At 55.2% G+C, this 18,129-nt stretch overlaps 1 protein-coding gene across 1 annotated transcript in view; it reads left to right on the top strand.

Moving 5' to 3' along the window:
* The window catches only part of KCNC1 (potassium voltage-gated channel subfamily C member 1), a gene marked incomplete at both ends in the record, with an annotated part of 42,313 nt that overhangs the window by 15,637 nt on the left and 8,547 nt on the right, over positions 1 to 18,129 (top strand). The window contains one exon of the mRNA XM_082660247.1: positions 16,602 to 17,535. Within this exon, the coding sequence (XP_082516373.1) occupies positions 16,602 to 17,535 (934 nt within the window). The remainder of the gene's footprint in view (positions 1 to 16,601; positions 17,536 to 18,129) is intronic.

Here is an 18,129-nt window from a genome sequence, read left to right on the forward strand (position 1 = left end):
ACTGCTTTTTTGCATCAATTCCCAAACTCTAGACGTGAGCTCCAAGACTTTCGTTCTAATTGCCTAGCAAGGGCCAGTCAAGGGCCCACAGACACAGGGGGCCAAGAGTTGAGCTTGGCAGGGCCTAGTGGCTTAGCTGGGAGCTAGCTGGGAGCAGACTCTTCCCGCCGGAGCTAAGGCTCTCCCTTTGCACAAGGTACAGTGCTGAGCACTCCAGGCCCCCTCCCCAAGCCCGGCTCTAGTGTTCCCCAGCACCGGGCTGCACCCCACCCCCATCCACCACGCGCACACACACACACACACACACACACACACACACACACACACACACACACACACACACACACACACACACACACACACACACACACACACACACACACACACACACACGCCCCCGGCGATCTCCCTGGGAAACCAGGTCCTGATGAGAGTGCCTGGTGCGCTGCTAACCGCTCATTACAGTCACAGCTGCAGCTAAGTATAGCTCCAGTATACACAAGACCAAGACAACAATGGAGGGAGAGTCTATCCATAAAACAGCTCTGCATGCAAACACACAAACATCTGCACACGCGTGCTCCCCACACTGATGCACACGGATGGCCTTGGACACTCAGGAACCCAAAATTGCACCAACACAAAGTTTCATTCATTCACTCAGGCATTCATTCAATCAGCGTTTGTTGAGGGGCCAGGAGAGTGGTTAAGAGCGTGTGTTCTGGAGTCACACAAAGCTGGGTTTCGATTTCTAACTCCATCACCTCCCAGATGTGTGAGCACGGGCAACTTCCTAAACCTCTGCGAGCCACAGTTTCCTCCTTTGTGGCATTTGGATGGTAACCGCAGTAAGGACCCCAGAGGTGGTGCAGGAGTCAATGAGACAGGGTGTGTGAGAGTGCTAAGGATGAGTCCAGTTCAGGATGTAGCACACAGTAGGTGTCTTTACCCTCACTACTGAATTCCTACTATGTGCCTAGCTCTGTGCTGGGAACTTTATTTAAAGCTGTGATTTCCAGAGGTGGCTGTGAAAAGTGGAGCCTGGTGTATGATAGGCATGCAGTGAATGTTTGATGATTGAATGCATGAACGAATGATTGAAAGCTGCGTCCAAGGCTGGCCGGATGGCGTTGGAGCTTCCTTCCCTCAGGAGGAGTCCACCCTCACTGGTCTCTCATCCAGGCTATGTCTCTGGTAGGATCGAGATGTTCTTGAGGGTAACACAGGGACCCTAGAAGAGGAGCTGGAGGGTGTCTGAGCCACCTCTCGCTTTGCAGATGGGGAAATGGCAGCACAGTGGGAGCAGGCAGCGGGCATCACCCAGGCCAAACATTCGGCAGTCAGTGGCCAGGGCCCAGAGCTGCCACCCTGAGCCAGCCTAGCAGAGCGGCCCAGCACAGTGAAGGGTACCTGGTCCAGCCACAGCCCCTGAGTCCCTGAGCCTGCTCAGGCCACAGGCCCCATCCTGGCTTGGGCAGACACAGGAGTCACGCAGCCCCAGTCAGAACCCTGGCTGGGCTGTTGGGCAGGCTGGGGCCTCTGGGCTGGCACTAGACAGGGCTCCGTCTGCCCGCGAGAAGGGGCTGGAATTCCATCCAGCCTGGGTAGGAAACGGGCTTCAGGACTTGAAGGCTCTGTCACTGTTCCCTGCCTTTGAATAGGCCGGCAGCTAACCTGCCTGGGCCCTCTCCTCCCATCGCACCGCCTCAAAAAGAGAGTGACATTTCCTGGTGCTTTTTTAAGCCTGGGCTGGCTGGGCCAGGCCCGGGAGTGGGGTGGGGAGGGGGCGGGCAGCGCTGGGAGTCACACAGCCCGAGTCTCTCCTCACCTTGAGTGATCGCAAGGCGCTGGGAATAGACGTGGCCTCATCTCCTGCCATGTGCCCCAGATTCCAGATTCCGCACTCCAGGGCTCGCGTGCGGGTTTTGAATTCCACATTCCCACGCCAGTTCTGTCCCCCAGGCAGGACTCGGGCTGTTGAATTCCACAACGAGAGCCTTTAGCTGGCAGCCTGCTGGGAGGGGAGGCCATGTCTGGCCCTCTCTGGAAAGGAACTTCGTGCCCTTGTGCCCACTCTCCCCATCCACGTTCACGGCCTGTGGGGATGCAGGTCTTTGTGCCCACTGACAAGAGATGAACGTGATTGTGCCTGCTGCCTGTGTAGACATGAGTCTGCTGTCAGTGGGTGTACCCACTGCCAGTGTAGACCTGGATCTGCGCTCAGTCACTGCCCATTGCCAGTGTAACACACAACCTCTGTGAGGAAGGAGCAGATGAGAGCACAGCTGAATGACTAGCGACTGCATCTGTGGCCAGGTTAGTCATCGATGCATGGAGAGATTATCCTTTTCCCAGGGTAGCCACACATCTGCTGTAAGTGTGGCCAGTGCTGGTGTAAACACGGGTCTGAAATCAACAATTGTGCGCGTCGCAGGGTAGAGGCAGATGTGGTATCGGTGAGTCAGTGTGCACTGCTTGTGTGCACTGCCCGTGCAGGCGAGGGAAAGTAGACATCGGAGGAGGGGTCGCTTCCTAAGGAGGCTGCGGGAGTAAACTTTGTGGTACCCATCATGTAGGTGGATGGGTTGAGACAAGCAGACACACAGGATGGGCAGCTGTGTTCTTGCTTAGCTGTGCTCCTGGTTCCCGGGGAAGGGGCCCCTCTTCCCCGACTAGTGGGGAGGGGTATGGCTGAGCGAGAAGGTGGGGCCGGTCCTGGTCCTCAGATCCAGCCACCTCATGGACCTTACGTGCTAAGGGCGGAGAGAGACAAACAACAGAGATGAAAATAAGAAAATTGGATGGTGTGACGTGCCAGCGTCGTCCAACTGGATACTTAGAATGGGTGAATGTTACTGTGTAGGTTGTATATAAAAGGTATATGTATATTGTATATAAGTTATACCTCCGTAAAGCTGTGGAAAAGTTAGTGTTCACAGATGGTACGTGCCTAATGGGGGAAAGCAGAGGAAGGAAAATCCAGTTAGTGCGGGGCGCTGGCTGAGATTTTAGAAGGGTCAGAGTGGGCCTCGTGAGACGGCGAGGGAATGAGCCATGAGGATGCGGGGAAGGGGGCTCTGGGCAGAGGGAACAGGCGGTGTGAGGGCCCTAAGGCGGGCATGTGTCTGATGTGTTTAAGGATCATGTTTGAGGAGGCGATGTGGCTGGAACATGCGAAGGGGGACAGTGATAGGAGAGGAGCTCGGAGGGGAATGGAGGACCTGATCACGTGGGGACCTGCAGGGCGTTGCGAGGACCTTGGCTTTTCCTCCGAGAGAAATGGGGACCCAGTGCAGGGTTTTGAGGAGAGAAATGGCATGACCAGATTTACATTTTGAAAGGATCACCTGGCTGCTGTGTTGAAAACAGTCCTAGAGCACCAGGAATATTGGAAGCCGAGAGACCAGTTAAGATGCTCTTAGCAAAAAAAAAAAAAAAAAAAAGATGCTCTTAGCGTAATCTAGGGGGAGCTGATGATGCCTGGGACGGGGTGGTAATAGTGGTGCTGGGAAGTGGTCAGATTCTGGATTTATTTCAATCTGAGCCAAGAGGATTTCCTTATAATTAACTGTGAGGTGTGACAGAAAGAGCAGTGTCAAGGATGACTCCAGAGTTTTTGGCAAGAATGTCTGGGAGGATAGGGTTGCCATCTCATGTGATGGAGAAAGCTGCCGGCAGTGGAGGTGGTGCAGGCGCTCAGCTGATGTGCTGAGTCGGAGAGGCGGCTAGTAGACCTCCACCACAGAGACGCAAGGGAGCTGGATGATGGAGTCCTGAGTTCAGGAGAAGTGCTGGACTGCAGATAAATATTTGGGAGTGTGCAGTCAATGGTGTTTGAATAGGTGATAGTATTTAAGCCTTCAGACTGGGTAAATCGATAAGGGAATGAGTATAGATGGAGAAGAGGCCCAAGGACTGCACTCTGGGGCACCCCAAGAGTTAGAGGCTGGGGACAAGATGGCACAGGACATCAAGAAGGAACAGCCAGTGAGGTGGGAGGAAAATCAAGAGACTGCAGGGCCCTAGAAAGTGTAACAAAAAGGAGGGAGTGATCAGCTGTCTCAGATGCTGCTGATGGTCAAGGAACGTGAGGACCGGAAATTTTTCCCATTCTTTCTGCCTAGAATGCTCTTCCTTGCACCCTGCCTTTCCCTAGTGATTTTTACCCATCTTTCCAACCTCCGTACACTTGTCACTTCCTCGTGGGAGCCACTCCAACCCCAATACTTGTTAAAGGCCCATCGAATGCCGTGTGCATTCCCCTCAAAGCCCTCGTCCCTCATACAGGTACGTATTTGCTTGTCTGGTTATCTGATAAATGTCAGTCTCCCCTGCTAGGAGCTGTGGCTGTTTTTGCTCATTCTGTACCCAGTGCCCAGCACAGGCCTGGGATAAGGCATAAATCTTTGTTGGAGGGAGCACATGTGGGCAGTTAGCTGTGGTCCCACCTGGGTTGTGTCCACTGCCCTCCCTGATCTCTTCATCTTGGGGTCATCTTTTTATTCCTCTCCCCCCAACACACACACACACGTGCACACACACACACACACACACACATATATATACACACACATGCACACCAAAAGGGGAGTCGGGACCCTTGACTCGATGCTAAAACTTAAGTGGGCACTGGGGGGAAATTTCCCAGTGGATTCCTAGTGGACACTTCATGGAGCTTGGAGCCTCAGTTTTCTCATCTGCCAACTGGGGGCGATCAAAGCTGTCTGGCTGATGGCTCAGCTGGTGTGTGTGTGTGTGTGTGTGTGTGTGTGTGTGTGTGTGTGTGTGTGTGTGTGTGTGTGTGTGTGTGTGTGTGTGTGTGTGTGTGTGTGTGTGTGTGTGTGTGTGTGTGTGTGGACATGAAAGAGATTTGTAAGTGGAAGCCCTGGAGTGTGCTGGTTTTAGAGTCAGAGAGACCTGGTTTCAAATTCTGCTTATCACTTCCGAACTGTGTGGGGTTTGGGTTTTTTTTGCACACGTCTTAACCACGCTGAACCTCAGTTTTCTCATCTGCAAAGTGGAGTTAATGACACTTCCCTTGGGGAGGTTTTTAAAGATAAATGAGATCATGTTTGTAACAGTCGTCATTATTACTTTATAGCAGAGGTCAGTGAGGCTCAACGGAGACAAATATTCCCGCTGCTGAGGTGGCTGTGAGCATGGAAAAGGGCAAAGTGCGCCATCCATGTGGCCACGCACAGTGAGTGCTTAACAAAACCAGGCTCTGAAACAGCCTGGGGAGCTGGCCCAAGAAAAGGAGTGTGGACGGAAGCTGGCGGAAGCCTGGTGCACAGGAGGGATGGCTCAGGGTGGGTCCCGAGGCCCATCTGCAGGTGTGGGCAGGGCCGTCAGAGGGAGAAAGGGGAGCAGGTATGTCCTGGTGACCCCAGAGGGCAGAACTGGGATCACTGGGAGAAAGAGGCAGGGAGGTTGTCTTAAACATGAAAGAAATGCATGTCTGGAGTGCTGTCCAAAGACAGAATGTGGCCTCGGGAGCTCCCCATCGCTGGCGGTCACCTGAAGAGACGTCTGCTCAGGGTTACTCCAGAGGGGATTATTGAACTGCCCCCGCCTTCCTACTCACTTCCTCATCTGGGAGTCTCAGTCGCGTATTTCTTATTCCAATCTGTGGCACAAAGTTGTTTGAGGCCCATGAGATACACATACAGCAGAATCCTTAGAAATAAAGAAGAAGATAAAAGAAAAAATAAGACTCGTATAATGAAGAGAAGAAATCGTGATACCCCAAACCCAGGTAAATGATTGGTCTGGAACTAAGCATTAAGTTTAGCTGAGCTCCCTGGCAGTCAGAGCGAAAGAGGAAATATGAAGGGTTCCGTAAGTCATCGTTTACCATAGAAAAGTAGACAAGCACGTCAGGAAACGGTTGACACAGTTCGAAGTCCTAAACTAGAAGAGGAATTTCCTGTGTGGAATACTGGTATTTCTCCGAGTTTCAGATGCTAATGGGAGAGGGTGTTCACTATCTATTTTCCAGAAGGGAGTCTCAGGTCACAGGAGTGGGTGGGAAGTTGGTTCCTGATGGCCCCTCCTGGGACCCTGACACCCAGCCTTCCTGGCCTGTGGGACCACAGGGACGCGCTGGGACAGCGCAGCCCCACTCTTCTAAGGCACCCAGCCTTGTGGCTGGCTAAAGTCGAAACGAAGCTGGAGCAGGCGTGTCCATCTCACGGGGCACAGCCAAGCCGACCTGCACTGTGGACATCCTGCCTGGCTGCCTAAGGGGCCTGGGGGAGGCCTGAAATGCAGGGCTTTGCAGTAGGACCGATCCTGCCACTGAGAACCTCTGAGACCTTGGGCAAGAATCTTCTCTTCTCTAAACCTCAGGCTCGTCTGAAAAGCAGTGGTAACAGCAGAACTTACCGCCCTGGGCTGGTGTGAAGTTTAAATGAGGCGATGCACAGAGAGCCCAGGAAGCAGGGCTGCTCGAGACCAGGCAGCTCCTGTTATCAGCCTCCCTCTTGTCACTGGAGTAAGGCCGGAAAGCCCGGAGCTCATCGCGTGACCTTGGGTGTCCTTTCCCGTCAAGCCTCATTTCCTCCCAGCCCGAAGGCCGGGGGTCACGTGGAAGACCCCATGGAAGTGGGCATGTTACGTCACCCTCGCCCTGGGCAGCGTGGCCCTCGCCAGCTGGAGGCTGCGGTGCGGGGTCTGGGACACAATCCCACCTTGGGCCGCGGCCCCGGGAAACAGGCTCTGCGGGCTGTGCTGTTGGCTCTCACGAGGCTGTCATTTGCTCCTGGTTTGCTGTTTGCAGGCAAGTGGTCACAACAGGAGCAGAAAAAATTAGGGGAAAAAACCCTGAGGTTAGACACATTTCTCCCTTTAACTGTTGCTGCTGCCCCTTGCAGTCACTCTCCTACCCCCAACGATTTGGGTGGAAAAAACCCCAAAATGCTGTGTTTGGATTTCTGCGGAGGGAAGCCTTGGCCCAGCTCCTGGAATACCAGTGAGCAAAGGAACTGGCAGTCTTGGGGTTTCTTCCTGCCCTAGAATTCCACCCTGGATCTGGGAAAGCCCTAGACACCTGGCTTTTCCCCCAGGCCCTTCAATAGTGCCTTACTTCCTGGACTGTGTTATTATTATTGTCCACATTTTAAGAATGATGGGATTGAGTCTCCAAAAAGTGACTTGCCTGCAGTCACACCGCCAGTGGCAGAGCTGGGATTTGAACTCAGGTCTCTGAAATCAAGCCCAGGACTCTTCTCCTTCTGCCTTTGCCGCCTGTTTCCCAGGCCCTAAATGTGGTCTCAGGCTGACGAGGTCCGTTATGTATCAGAGCTGCCAGGCAGTTGGGTCTTATCTGGCCTCATGGATCCCACGTGCCAGGATGGGGCTGGCGGCATCAGAACGACTGAGGACACAAATTAAAGGTAAATGTCTGGTCCCACCCACAACTCTGGGTGCGGCCAAGGGCTCTGCATCCGCATCTCCACTCCGCGGTGCTCCCCCAGCACACTGGCCTCTGCCCGCTCCCGCCTCCTTCGTGCCCCACCAAACTCCCCCAGGGAGGGTCTCTTACTCCCTGCTTTCCCTTCCACCCTTCCAGGGCGTTGGATTAGGCCCCCGCCACGTTCTCCTTGTTGTTAAATCCAGAGACTTCTCCTCTAATCCTATCCCACTGGGTCCCTCAGGGGCCATCCCTCAGGAAACACCCCTCCCCTTGTCCTCAGGGACAGGACTGGCCCTCGGAGGGGCAGACTGGTCACCGTGCTGCTCGGCCAGGCCTGCACAGAAGCGTGGGCTCGGCCTCACTCGTGCCACATGGCTGAGCGTGGGTATGGGGTTGCTCTGTGAAGGACAGTCGTGTTCTTTTGTGACGCAGGGGCGTGTCCGCCTCAGTCTCCCGTGTGCCTCCAGCTCAGCGGTTCCGTGACTATAAGATTCTTGGCTTTTTTACATCTGAGGTGCTCTGATGCGGAAGGTGCTGTTGTGATGGGAGAGGGCCGGGTGGGAGGGCCCACTGAGGCAAGAGGTGGCCAGTTTGTAGGGACGGAAGCAACGCGTACAAGCACCTCCTTCTTACTTTCTCTGTGTTGTTTCATCCCGTCATCACAACCAGCCGGGAGGCAGGGAATGTTATTCACCCCTTCCCTGTCCAGGAATGAAGGCTCAGAAAAGGGCGATGTCCAAGGTCACCAGCCGAGCTGGGCCCCAAACCCAGGCTGGTCTGACCTCAAGGTCCGGCCATTTCTGCTCCAGCTGCTGCCTCCTTTGACAGACGGACTCGTGCTGCTTTTGACCCAGGATCTAGAAGGCAGGCGGGACCTGGAGAGCAGAGAGGCCTGGGAGCGCGTGTTAAATGAGCAAAGGCTCAGAGGCCACGATGATGAAAGCCCAGAACTGACGTTTCAGGAGAACCTGACTCTCAGCCCTGCTCCACCCTGCAAGCTCCATGACCCTGGGTGGGAGGCTCTGCCTCCATTTCCCCATTCCGGCCACAAGGGGCGGCTTTTGGATAAAGAACCTCTGAGGGCCCCTCTGTCTTGCTGCTCTGGGTTTCTAATGACTGTTTCTCTAAGTCCAAAGTACCATCGATTCAACTATGCCATGAGCTAAATAACAGCATGTTGGGGATATGAGAAGATATACTATTTTAAGGCTGTGTGTATTTTATGACATTTTCATTTCCAAAATGTGCATCTTGGAATGAAAGCAACACAGAACCTCTGCCACCTCAGAAGTGGCCAGCCTAGCTGCTGAGGCAGCCCTTTTTGGATATGACCTGGGTCTGGAATCCAGAGAATGAATTCAGTGAAGGGGGTTGTCCCACTGGAAAAGTCTGGGCTCCCTGAGGCCTGGGCATGGCCTTTCCTGCCCTTGGTTCCCCCACTACCCAGGCTACAGCACCTGGGACTGAGGGGGGTAGTGCAGTGGGATGAGGGGATTCCCATCTGGGCACAGCCCTGCCTCCCTGTGGTCTTCCCTGGGCTGGTGCAGTGGCCTTTAGCCCACCTCCACCCCGTCTACCCTTTTTCTCTCAGTCAGAGACAGTCCCAGGGAAGGGGCACCACCCCCCTTGGCTAGTGTGTGAGGGACCATCTCTGACATGGACAAGGGTCATGGTCTTAACTCAGAGAACACATGTCCAGAGTGCCCAGCCAGACCCTGATTTTCCTAGGAGATGCACACACACACACACACACACACACACACACACACACACACACCCCACCCTATACACACACACACACATTACACCCAGGCATGTCCCTATACACACACACCATCATGCCCCATACATGTCCTTATACACACACATCACACCCCATGCATGTCCTTATGCATATCACACCCCACGCATGTCCTTATACACACACATCACACCCCACGCATGTCCTTATACACACACACATCACACCCCATGCATGTCCTTATACACACATCACACCCCACGCATGTCCTTATACACACACACATCACACCCCATGCATGTCCTTATACACACATCACACCCCATGCATGTCCTTATGCACACACACACACTTCTACCACCTATATGAACCACATACATCACACACAGTGACCACTTACATGAGCCTCTGGCACATGCCTAGAGTCAGGTGACATAAACAGGTGACACACCTTCACCATGTACACAGCTACTCCACATTTACACACCACCCCTCCCCTCCCCCACACTCCCCTCCCAGCACACAGACCTTCTACACGGCATGTTCTCGGCACACACTTTCACACACTCCCGCTCACGCCCTCCACACCATGGGAAGCACCTCCCACCTGCTGCTCCCTGAGCTGCGTGCCAAAAGGGGACGATTAGTGCGAAGGAATGGGGTGGAGACCCGGATGCTGGACAGATTGCTCAGGACACAGCCAGGCCTCTGGGGGTTCATGCGGAGGCATTTATTAACAGACCAAAATGGGACTGCACCCCAAAGACCCCTCCTGCCCCCCCATAAGCTATGACGTGCTCAGCCAGCACAGCATACTCTGGGCATGCCCAGCCCAAGGAAGTCCAGACGAGTCTAATTCAGTTTCCAAACTCAACTCGACTGACAATTTATTTAGGCCAATTGGCCATCCCTACTGCTCTGCATCACTGACTCTGCATGGATTAACTCAAACGCTGTACACCCCCGCTGGGCAGACTTAATTAGGCAGAAAAACTGACCTGAAGCCTCTAGGGGCTTGGGGCCTGGACGTGAGCCAGGGCTCCCCTGATTAGCCCCATTGCCTACAGCCTCAGCCGGTCTCAGAATCCTCAGAAGGGACCAAGTCCAGCCCTCAGTGTACCATTGACGAAACTGAGGCCCAGAGAGGGGAGGTGGCCTGCCGAGGTCACGCAGCGAGTGAGCTGCTGGACCAGAACGTTGGTCCCTGCACCACATTACAGCCATCGCCTTGCTCCTGGAACGCCAAACTGCAAGAACACAGATCCCCACAGTGAACCCCTGAACAGTTCCAAAAGACAAGCACAATTTTCTAAAGATGACTGTGGCATCAATAATTTACAATGAAAGTCATAGCACATATTGGTCATTTTAATAGATAGTAAATTGCCTTTCTGATTTATGGTTTCAGGGGTGGGGTTATGACAAAAATAACTTGGTGATTTATAAAATATCTTCTTAAGTCAACAGATCGTTAGTAGGTTTGTCTGACTTTACAGCCAACAGTCTCACCACCCCGGTTACCATAGAAATGGGATGCTTCGCTCTGTTGCCATGGCTACCTCTTTCTAGAACACAATTGGTGGGTCTCTCACAGTTTGTGATTCTGGAGAAAAAAAAAAGAAAGAAAGAAAGAAAGAAAGAAAAGCCAGCACTACCAGTTTGGGTTTATGCTGCATTATCAGGCTATCTTGCCTGCGTTGTCTTGCAATTTCACAGGGTGGCCTCTGAGGTGTGACCAGGCTGGGTGACAATTGGCCCTGGGCTGCTGGGCAAAGCTCCCTTTGTGCCCCCATTAGACTAGAGGCCCAGGAGGGCTGGCCTCCCAGCTGGCCTGGGCCCTGGGTGTGGGGCGCTGCTGCTGTGGTGGGCTGAGGGAAGGGGACGGGGTCTGGTAGGTGGCAGCAAATCAGGAAGCCGGTGGGTGACAGGCAGGTGTAGAGATGCCTGATCCAGGAGCTGGCACTGTCTGGGCAGGGAGACAGGTGAGGGCATCAGGGAAGGCTGAGGAGGCTGAGGCGAGACAAGCTGGGGCTGCCGTCCTGCGGGAGAGACAGACACCGAGTCAGTCCCACCCAGCAGGGGCGAGGTGGGCAGGGGAGGGGCCAGCTGTGTGGCAATGCCTGGGGTCTGGGGTGTTTGTAGGAGGTGCGCGGTGTGGTGACCGTCCTTGTGCTCCAAGTGCATACGCACAGGCTGCAAGGGGGAGGTATGGGGCTGCGCGCCTCGTGGTACAGCGCCTGGGTGCTCACGCTTGGTGGGCAGTGATATGTTTCAGTACGATCCATGCGTCCCTGTGTCTTCTGTGTATGTGCGGTCATGCACCACAGGGTGGGTACTTAGGTAACAAGTGAGGCGCGTGCTCCAGGTAGCTGTGCATGTCTGTGGGTGACTGTCCTCTGGGTGACTGGGGATTGGAAGGCAGACAGCTCACATGGGGTGCAGCCCCTACAGTCCTGAGAGTGACAGCCCAGGGTGACTGCAGAAACGGCTTCCAAGGCTTGCTATCTGGGCCTGCCAGGCAGAGGTTCCCTCCCTGTCAGCATCAGCTGATCTCGGGAACTCCCCATCCCCGTGCCCGTGCACCCACCCCCTCCCTCTGGCTGAGCTCCCCGAACAAGCTGCAGTCATCTCTCAGCCTGCCCTCTCTGGGTCTTGCCAAGAGGTGGGCCAGGTAGGCATGCAGGCCGAGCCATCCAGGGCTGCTGTCGGCATTGCCTCCCTGAGCAGAACGGGGCAGCCTCCCCGGCCCTGGGGCTGCCGTGGCCCCAGGTGCTAGCAAGCCCTGGGCAATGAGGCCCAAGACCATTTCAGGTGTGCCTGGGCTCCAGCCTGTGGATCCAAGTACCCTGGCTCTGTCCGTCACTGGGGACAGACATAACCTGCCCTCAGGGAGTCCAAGCTGTGGGTGCCACCCTCCAAGATGGAGCCGTGCACGTATAATTAGGGCTCCCCATCGCGCAGAGCTGTGTTGTCAGCCCCCGAGGGCTCTGGTACCTCTGGTGTGGACAGAGCTTAGATGATGGAGCCAGATCCACTTGCGTTCAAGCCTCAGCTTCATCACCCGCCTTAAACCTTGGTTTAGTCCCTGAACCTCTCTGTACTTGGGTTTCCTTTTTGGCGCAATGGGGTACGACCCCCTGTCTCACCAGGTCTGTGGGAGGATTAAAGGCGCACAGTAGGTCCTCAGCCCTGACAGCTTCTCCTTTCTCCTTCCTGGCTCAGCTTCCCTGAGGATGGACAGGAGGGCGCTGGGGACTCACCTGGCTGCGGGCTCTTGCTTTGGCTTTGATGCGCTGGGGCTGACCTCCTAGTTACTGGGCTTAGGAGACTGTGGTAGTCTGAGCAAGCCAGGGGCACCTTCCTTCACAGCCCCCCTAAGGGCCCACTTGGACCCGGATGTTGCTGGGGCCCTGCCTGTGACAAAGGAACAGGTGCACGGGCCGCAGAGTCCAGGAAGGCACCCAGGAGGCCCAGGCCGGGTAGGAGGCCTGGCTACCACCTCCCCCGCTCCCCTGGGGAAGAAGTCCTGGTGTCTGGCTCTAGGCCTGGCTGCTGCTGCCCTCCCCCCAGCCCCACTCCTCGGTCACTGCGGCCCAGAGGGGAAAGAATCTAGACGGGATGGCCATTGCTGGCTGAGAACCAAGGATTTTGTCTATCCTAATTTTAGAAGACCTGACCTCTTTCTGGGCCTCAGTTTTCCCATCAGAACCTGTCCTGTGAGAGGAGCAAATGGGACGAGAGCTCTGAGGGCCTTTGGGGGCACCTGGGAGGGAGGGAGCAGGCTCCGGGGACATCAGTGCCCTCTCTGAGCTGTTCCCGTGAGACTCCGCGAGCACTAACGAGGATGAGTCGGAGACAGGCTCACTGCCTCCCTGGAGGGGGATTTAGACATTCTTTGTTGGGGAGGGGTGGTCCCTGCATTTGCTGCCTCCTCAGGGCTCCAGCTGCCAAGAGGAAGTCTCACCGGGAAAGGTGTCCCGGGAGAAGGGCTACTTAGTGGGGCACCGATGGACGGATGGGTTTTTCCATACGGAGATCGGCAGGAGCACCCTGGAGGCAGGAACAGCAGTGCAAAGACATGGAGATGCGGTGGGGGGCGGTCAGATATAGCAGACAGCTGCATGTGGCAAGAATGTTGGGTGCAGCAGGGAGGGGACCCTGGGAAGTCGATGAGGCCAGGGCACAGGGAGCCTCATGTGCCAGGCTGAGGAGTCAGGGCTTCTCTCTGTGGGCAGCATGGCCAGGTGGCGGGCAGAGAGCTGGGATTCCAACGGTTGCCCCCTCTGGTAGCTGGGTGGAGGCTGTACTGTACTGGGCGTGGCCGAGATTGAAGCCTACAACATGCTGGCTTTGATGGCAGTGGCCCCATTGAGAGAGAGTCCCACGTGAGTCGAGGGGACAGAGGAGGATAGCTGTGGGATGGTTGGGGAAGCAGATGCCATGGCTGATGGGGCAGGGGGAGGGGCAGTGCCTCCTGCCTTCCACCACTGGCCAGGAGCAGGAGCCCAGGGGCACAGCGGACCCTGCCTCTTGGCATCCCTTAGACACTCACAGTGTGTCTCTTCCTCCCCTCTCTCAAAAAGGCCAGGGGAGCAATGTGACCCACCCCCTTGGGAACCTGGGCTGTGAATTCCAAGCTCTAAGACGGGGCCCTCCAGAGGGAATCTAGGGCCAAATACCCAGCATTTGGGGATGTGTTCTTAGCTCCAAGAGCTTTGACAACTGGTGATGGAAAGAGCGCTGGAGCTGGATAAACCTGGATCAGAGCTGGTGACCTCTTCCAGTTGCTTCCACTTTGCTTTCCTGGTCTACCTCTGTGGTGTCCCAGGTCAGCACTCTCTGGATCCTTAAAGAGCTGTTTCTGGAGTCAGAAGACCTGGCTTAAGTCCCTGCCTCACCTTGTCCAAACCCCACCTGCATCACAGGGCTGAGGGGGCTCACCTTTTCAGTCCACTGCATTGTACTTGTCTCTGTGTGTGTCCTTTACCTTCAGCTGTCCAGGGGCCTCCCTGGGGGTTGGGCTGAGGTCTTATTCCACTCTGTGCTGGGCATAACCTGTGCCTGGTGAGGAATGGAAGGAAGAAAGGATGGATGGATGGATGGATGGATGGGTAGGTGGAAAGAAGGAAGGAAGGAAGGAAAGAAGAAAAAAGAGAAGGAGGAAGGGATGAATGAATGAATGAATGCATGATGGATGGAAGAGAGGGAGAGGAGGGAGGGAGGAACAAAGAAAGGAAGGAATAGAGGGAGGGAGGAAAGAAGGATGAATGGATGTGTGGATAAAAAGGAGGGAGAGAGGATAGAAGGAAGGAAAGATGAGTGGGTGGAAGGGAGGGAGAAAGGAAGGAAGGAGGAAAGGGAAGAAGGATGGATGGATGGATGGATGGAAGGATGCATAGGGGTCACACTTGATAGTAGTCTATCTAGGACAAAGGTTCTGAAGACTGCACGATGCTCTAAAGCAGCAGGAGTATTAGCATGCCATAATGAGTGGCTTGGGCAGATCACTTCCTGTTTCTGGGCCCCAGACTTCCCATCTGTAGCAATGTAGTGTCTTGGACCAGATAATCTCTAAAGGCTGCTCTTACTCTGACATTCTAAAATGCTGATGCTGACTTTGTCTCTTCCCCTTTTCTCTCCCCTTCCCCCAACCCGAAATGTGTCTTGGAAGGTCTACGTAGTTCTTGTTTTCTGGATCTGTGCCAGGTTGGGTGCCAGGTCCCATGGCCATGGTCAGCCCAGACAGGGCCACCACCGGGTGGGGAGGTGCATCAGTACAAACTAAAGAAATTGCTAGAAGCAGCATGGCTGCCTCTTGTGGCAGATACAGGGTGGGGCCTTGGCACTCCTTGAAGTTTTCTATGAAGGCAGCTCTGGAGAATGAACTTGCCACCCATTCTAGACTATAGCCCAGAGCTGCCTCCAGGGAGAGGGCCTTGCACTGACCATGGTCTGTCTTGACAGGCTGGGTGAAGGGGAGTCCAGAGGAGAGGGGAGCAGTGGGAACATGATCAGCTGGGCCCCTGGAGGAGAACCCCTGGCCAGGGGTTAGTGTTCCAGGGACCTCCACTGGAGGCTGTAAGAAGCGCCCTTGCCTGGAATTCAGTCTGAGTAGGAGGCTTTGAAACTCAGATAGCTGCTTGACTCTCTTTCCTCGGGTACCCACGTCTGCTGGGGGCCAGAGAAGCCCAGGGGGTCATCAGCTGGGGCCACCAAGCCAAACCAAAGAGTCTTCGGAACCTTTCTCAAGGGGCTCAGGGCCAGAGCAGGTGGTTCTGGACAGGCTGGGTTATCCTGGCCATTTCCTTCTCACCAGGGAGGGGGTCTGAAAGGAGCAAGTGCCCACATATGTTTGGAAAGGCTAGCACCCCAGCAGCTTCTTCTTCCCTCCCACCCACATCCCTACCCTGGGGCTGGCAGGCAGCAGTAGGAGAGAAGCAGACCCTATGGTTTATGGTGCCTTTGAGGACCCCTGGTCCAATTCTCCTCCTGATGCCTGAACCTCCAACACACTATCTCTGACAAATGACCACTTAGCCTCTATTTCAATATCTCCAAGATGGGGAACTCCCTTCCAGGATGGTGGTGTGAGTTCCTGGGATGATAGAGAGAAGTGGGTAAAAGAGGTGTCCAAGGCCCTGGGGCAGATATATCTTTTGCAATTCCACATAGGATAGAACATGAAGAGACCACATGAATGAGGTACAGATCCGTGAAAAAGAGAGTGAATAGACTAGCGTAGGGACGAAAGAAAGGTGGGAGATGTGGCCTCTGAGGGGCCTGCCTCCACCATAGCTCCCCCTTCTCCTTTCTTTGCCAACCTCTGCCTCCGCCACCTAGGTCACTTTTATTAGTTGGCGTGGGGGGGAGTAAATGCTTTAGTAAATCACCTCCAGATCACAGTGTCTTAAGACAGTAGAAGTTTATTTCCCACCCATGTATTTAGTGGCTGTCTTTCTTTTCAGGGACCCAGGCTGCTTCCTTCTGGTGGCCCTGCTGGCTTCCTAGGGCTTCAGCATTGACTGGAAGTTGGGGGAAGAAAGAAGGCACGGAAGGTTGAGCAAGAAGGTTTTGTGAGCCAGGCCCGGCCTTAGTGCACACCCTTTTGTGCACTGTCCGCTGGCCTGAGCGCAGTCACGTGACCCCACCCAGCCCCGAGGGAGGCTGGGAGATATGGTCTAGCCGTGCATCCAGGAGGAAAGGAAAGGCATTTGTGAAAACAGAGCAATCTCTGCCACAGCCTCTTAACCCCCGAGCCTCCTAACCCCATGCTCCGTGCTCTGAAGAGGGAAAGGTGGCCTGTCAGCCTGGCCTGTGTCAGGAGGGGCGTCCTGTAGGCATCTTCCGCAGCCCAGCCCCTGACTGGACCCAGCCCAGAGGCACCCGGGGTCTCTTTGCTCTGGGGGGAGGGCCTCCCCTCTGACACTGTGTGTTTCTCCTCCACAGTATGTGGCCTTTGCCTCCCTCTTCTTCATCCTGGTCTCCATCACCACCTTCTGCCTGGAGACCCACGAGCGCTTCAACCCCATCGTGAACAAGACAGAGATCGAGAACGTTCGGAACGGCACGCAAGTGCGCTACTACCGGGAAGCGGAGACAGAGGCCTTCCTCACCTACATCGAGGGCGTCTGCGTGGTCTGGTTCACCTTCGAGTTCCTCATGCGTGTGGTCTTCTGCCCCAACAAGGTGGAGTTCATCAAGAACTCGCTCAACATCATTGACTTTGTGGCCATCCTGCCCTTCTACCTGGAGGTGGGCCTGAGCGGCCTGTCCTCTAAGGCGGCCAAGGACGTGCTGGGCTTCCTGCGTGTCGTCCGCTTCGTGCGTATCCTGCGCATCTTCAAGCTGACCCGCCACTTCGTGGGCCTGCGTGTCCTGGGCCACACTCTCCGCGCCAGTACCAATGAGTTCTTACTGCTCATCATCTTCCTGGCTCTGGGCGTCCTGATTTTCGCCACCATGATCTACTATGCCGAGAGGATAGGGGCGCAGCCCAATGACCCCAGTGCCAGTGAGCACACCCACTTTAAGAACATCCCCATTGGCTTCTGGTGGGCCGTGGTCACCATGACGACGCTGGGCTACGGAGACATGTACCCGCAGACGTGGTCCGGCATGTTGGTGGGAGCGCTGTGTGCGCTGGCGGGCGTGCTGACCATCGCCATGCCCGTGCCCGTCATTGTGAACAATTTCGGGATGTATTACTCCTTAGCCATGGCTAAGCAGAAACTACCAAAGAAAAAAAAGAAGCATATTCCGCGGCCACCGCAGCTGGGATCTCCCAATTATTGTAAATCTGTCGTAAACTCTCCACACCACAGTACTCAGAGTGACACATGCCCGCTGGCCCAGGAAGAAATTTTAGAAATTAACAGAGCAGGTAGGAAACCTCTTAGAGGCATGTCGATCTGACCTTTCACCTCCGCCCCCTGTAGCGATGATTCCAGATTCAGTCAGACTGCTTCCTTAGTTCCATGGGTGACCCTGGACCCTGCGCTCAATCTCGAGGTGTGGAGTCTGGGGGCCCAGGGAGATGCTGGGCAGCCGAATTCACGAGGCAAGAGCCTGCTAGAACCTCACTGGTGGCCCCCGGTAAGGAGGTTAACATGCTGGTCTCGTGGGGTTCTGAAGAGATGACATGGCCCGCGAGGTTGCTGAGGACTCTCTTGGCAGGAGCCCCGGGGGCTCTGCTGCTTGGTGGGCAGGAGTGGAGCATGAGTCGCTGACTCAGGCCACTGACCCAGTGTCGGGGCAGGGCGGGGGCGGGTGTGATTCGGAAATGCCAGACAGCTGCTGATTTGGTCTTCACACGGCTCCCTTCAGGCCGTGCGTGTGTGGCACAGATGGTGCATGGGATCTGGCAGGAGGGTCCCTGCAAAGGCAGCAGCAAGGATTCTCCCCCCCACCAGAGCCTGTCTCCATAGCTGAGTAGCATTCCTGCTCTGATGCCGGCTGCCTAGCTCCAGGCGCGTCC

The sequence above is a fragment of the Grampus griseus genome (genome assembly GCF_964374135.1).
Source record: "Grampus griseus genome assembly, chromosome: 8".
NCBI classification, from domain to species: Eukaryota; Metazoa; Chordata; class Mammalia; order Artiodactyla; family Delphinidae; genus Grampus; species Grampus griseus.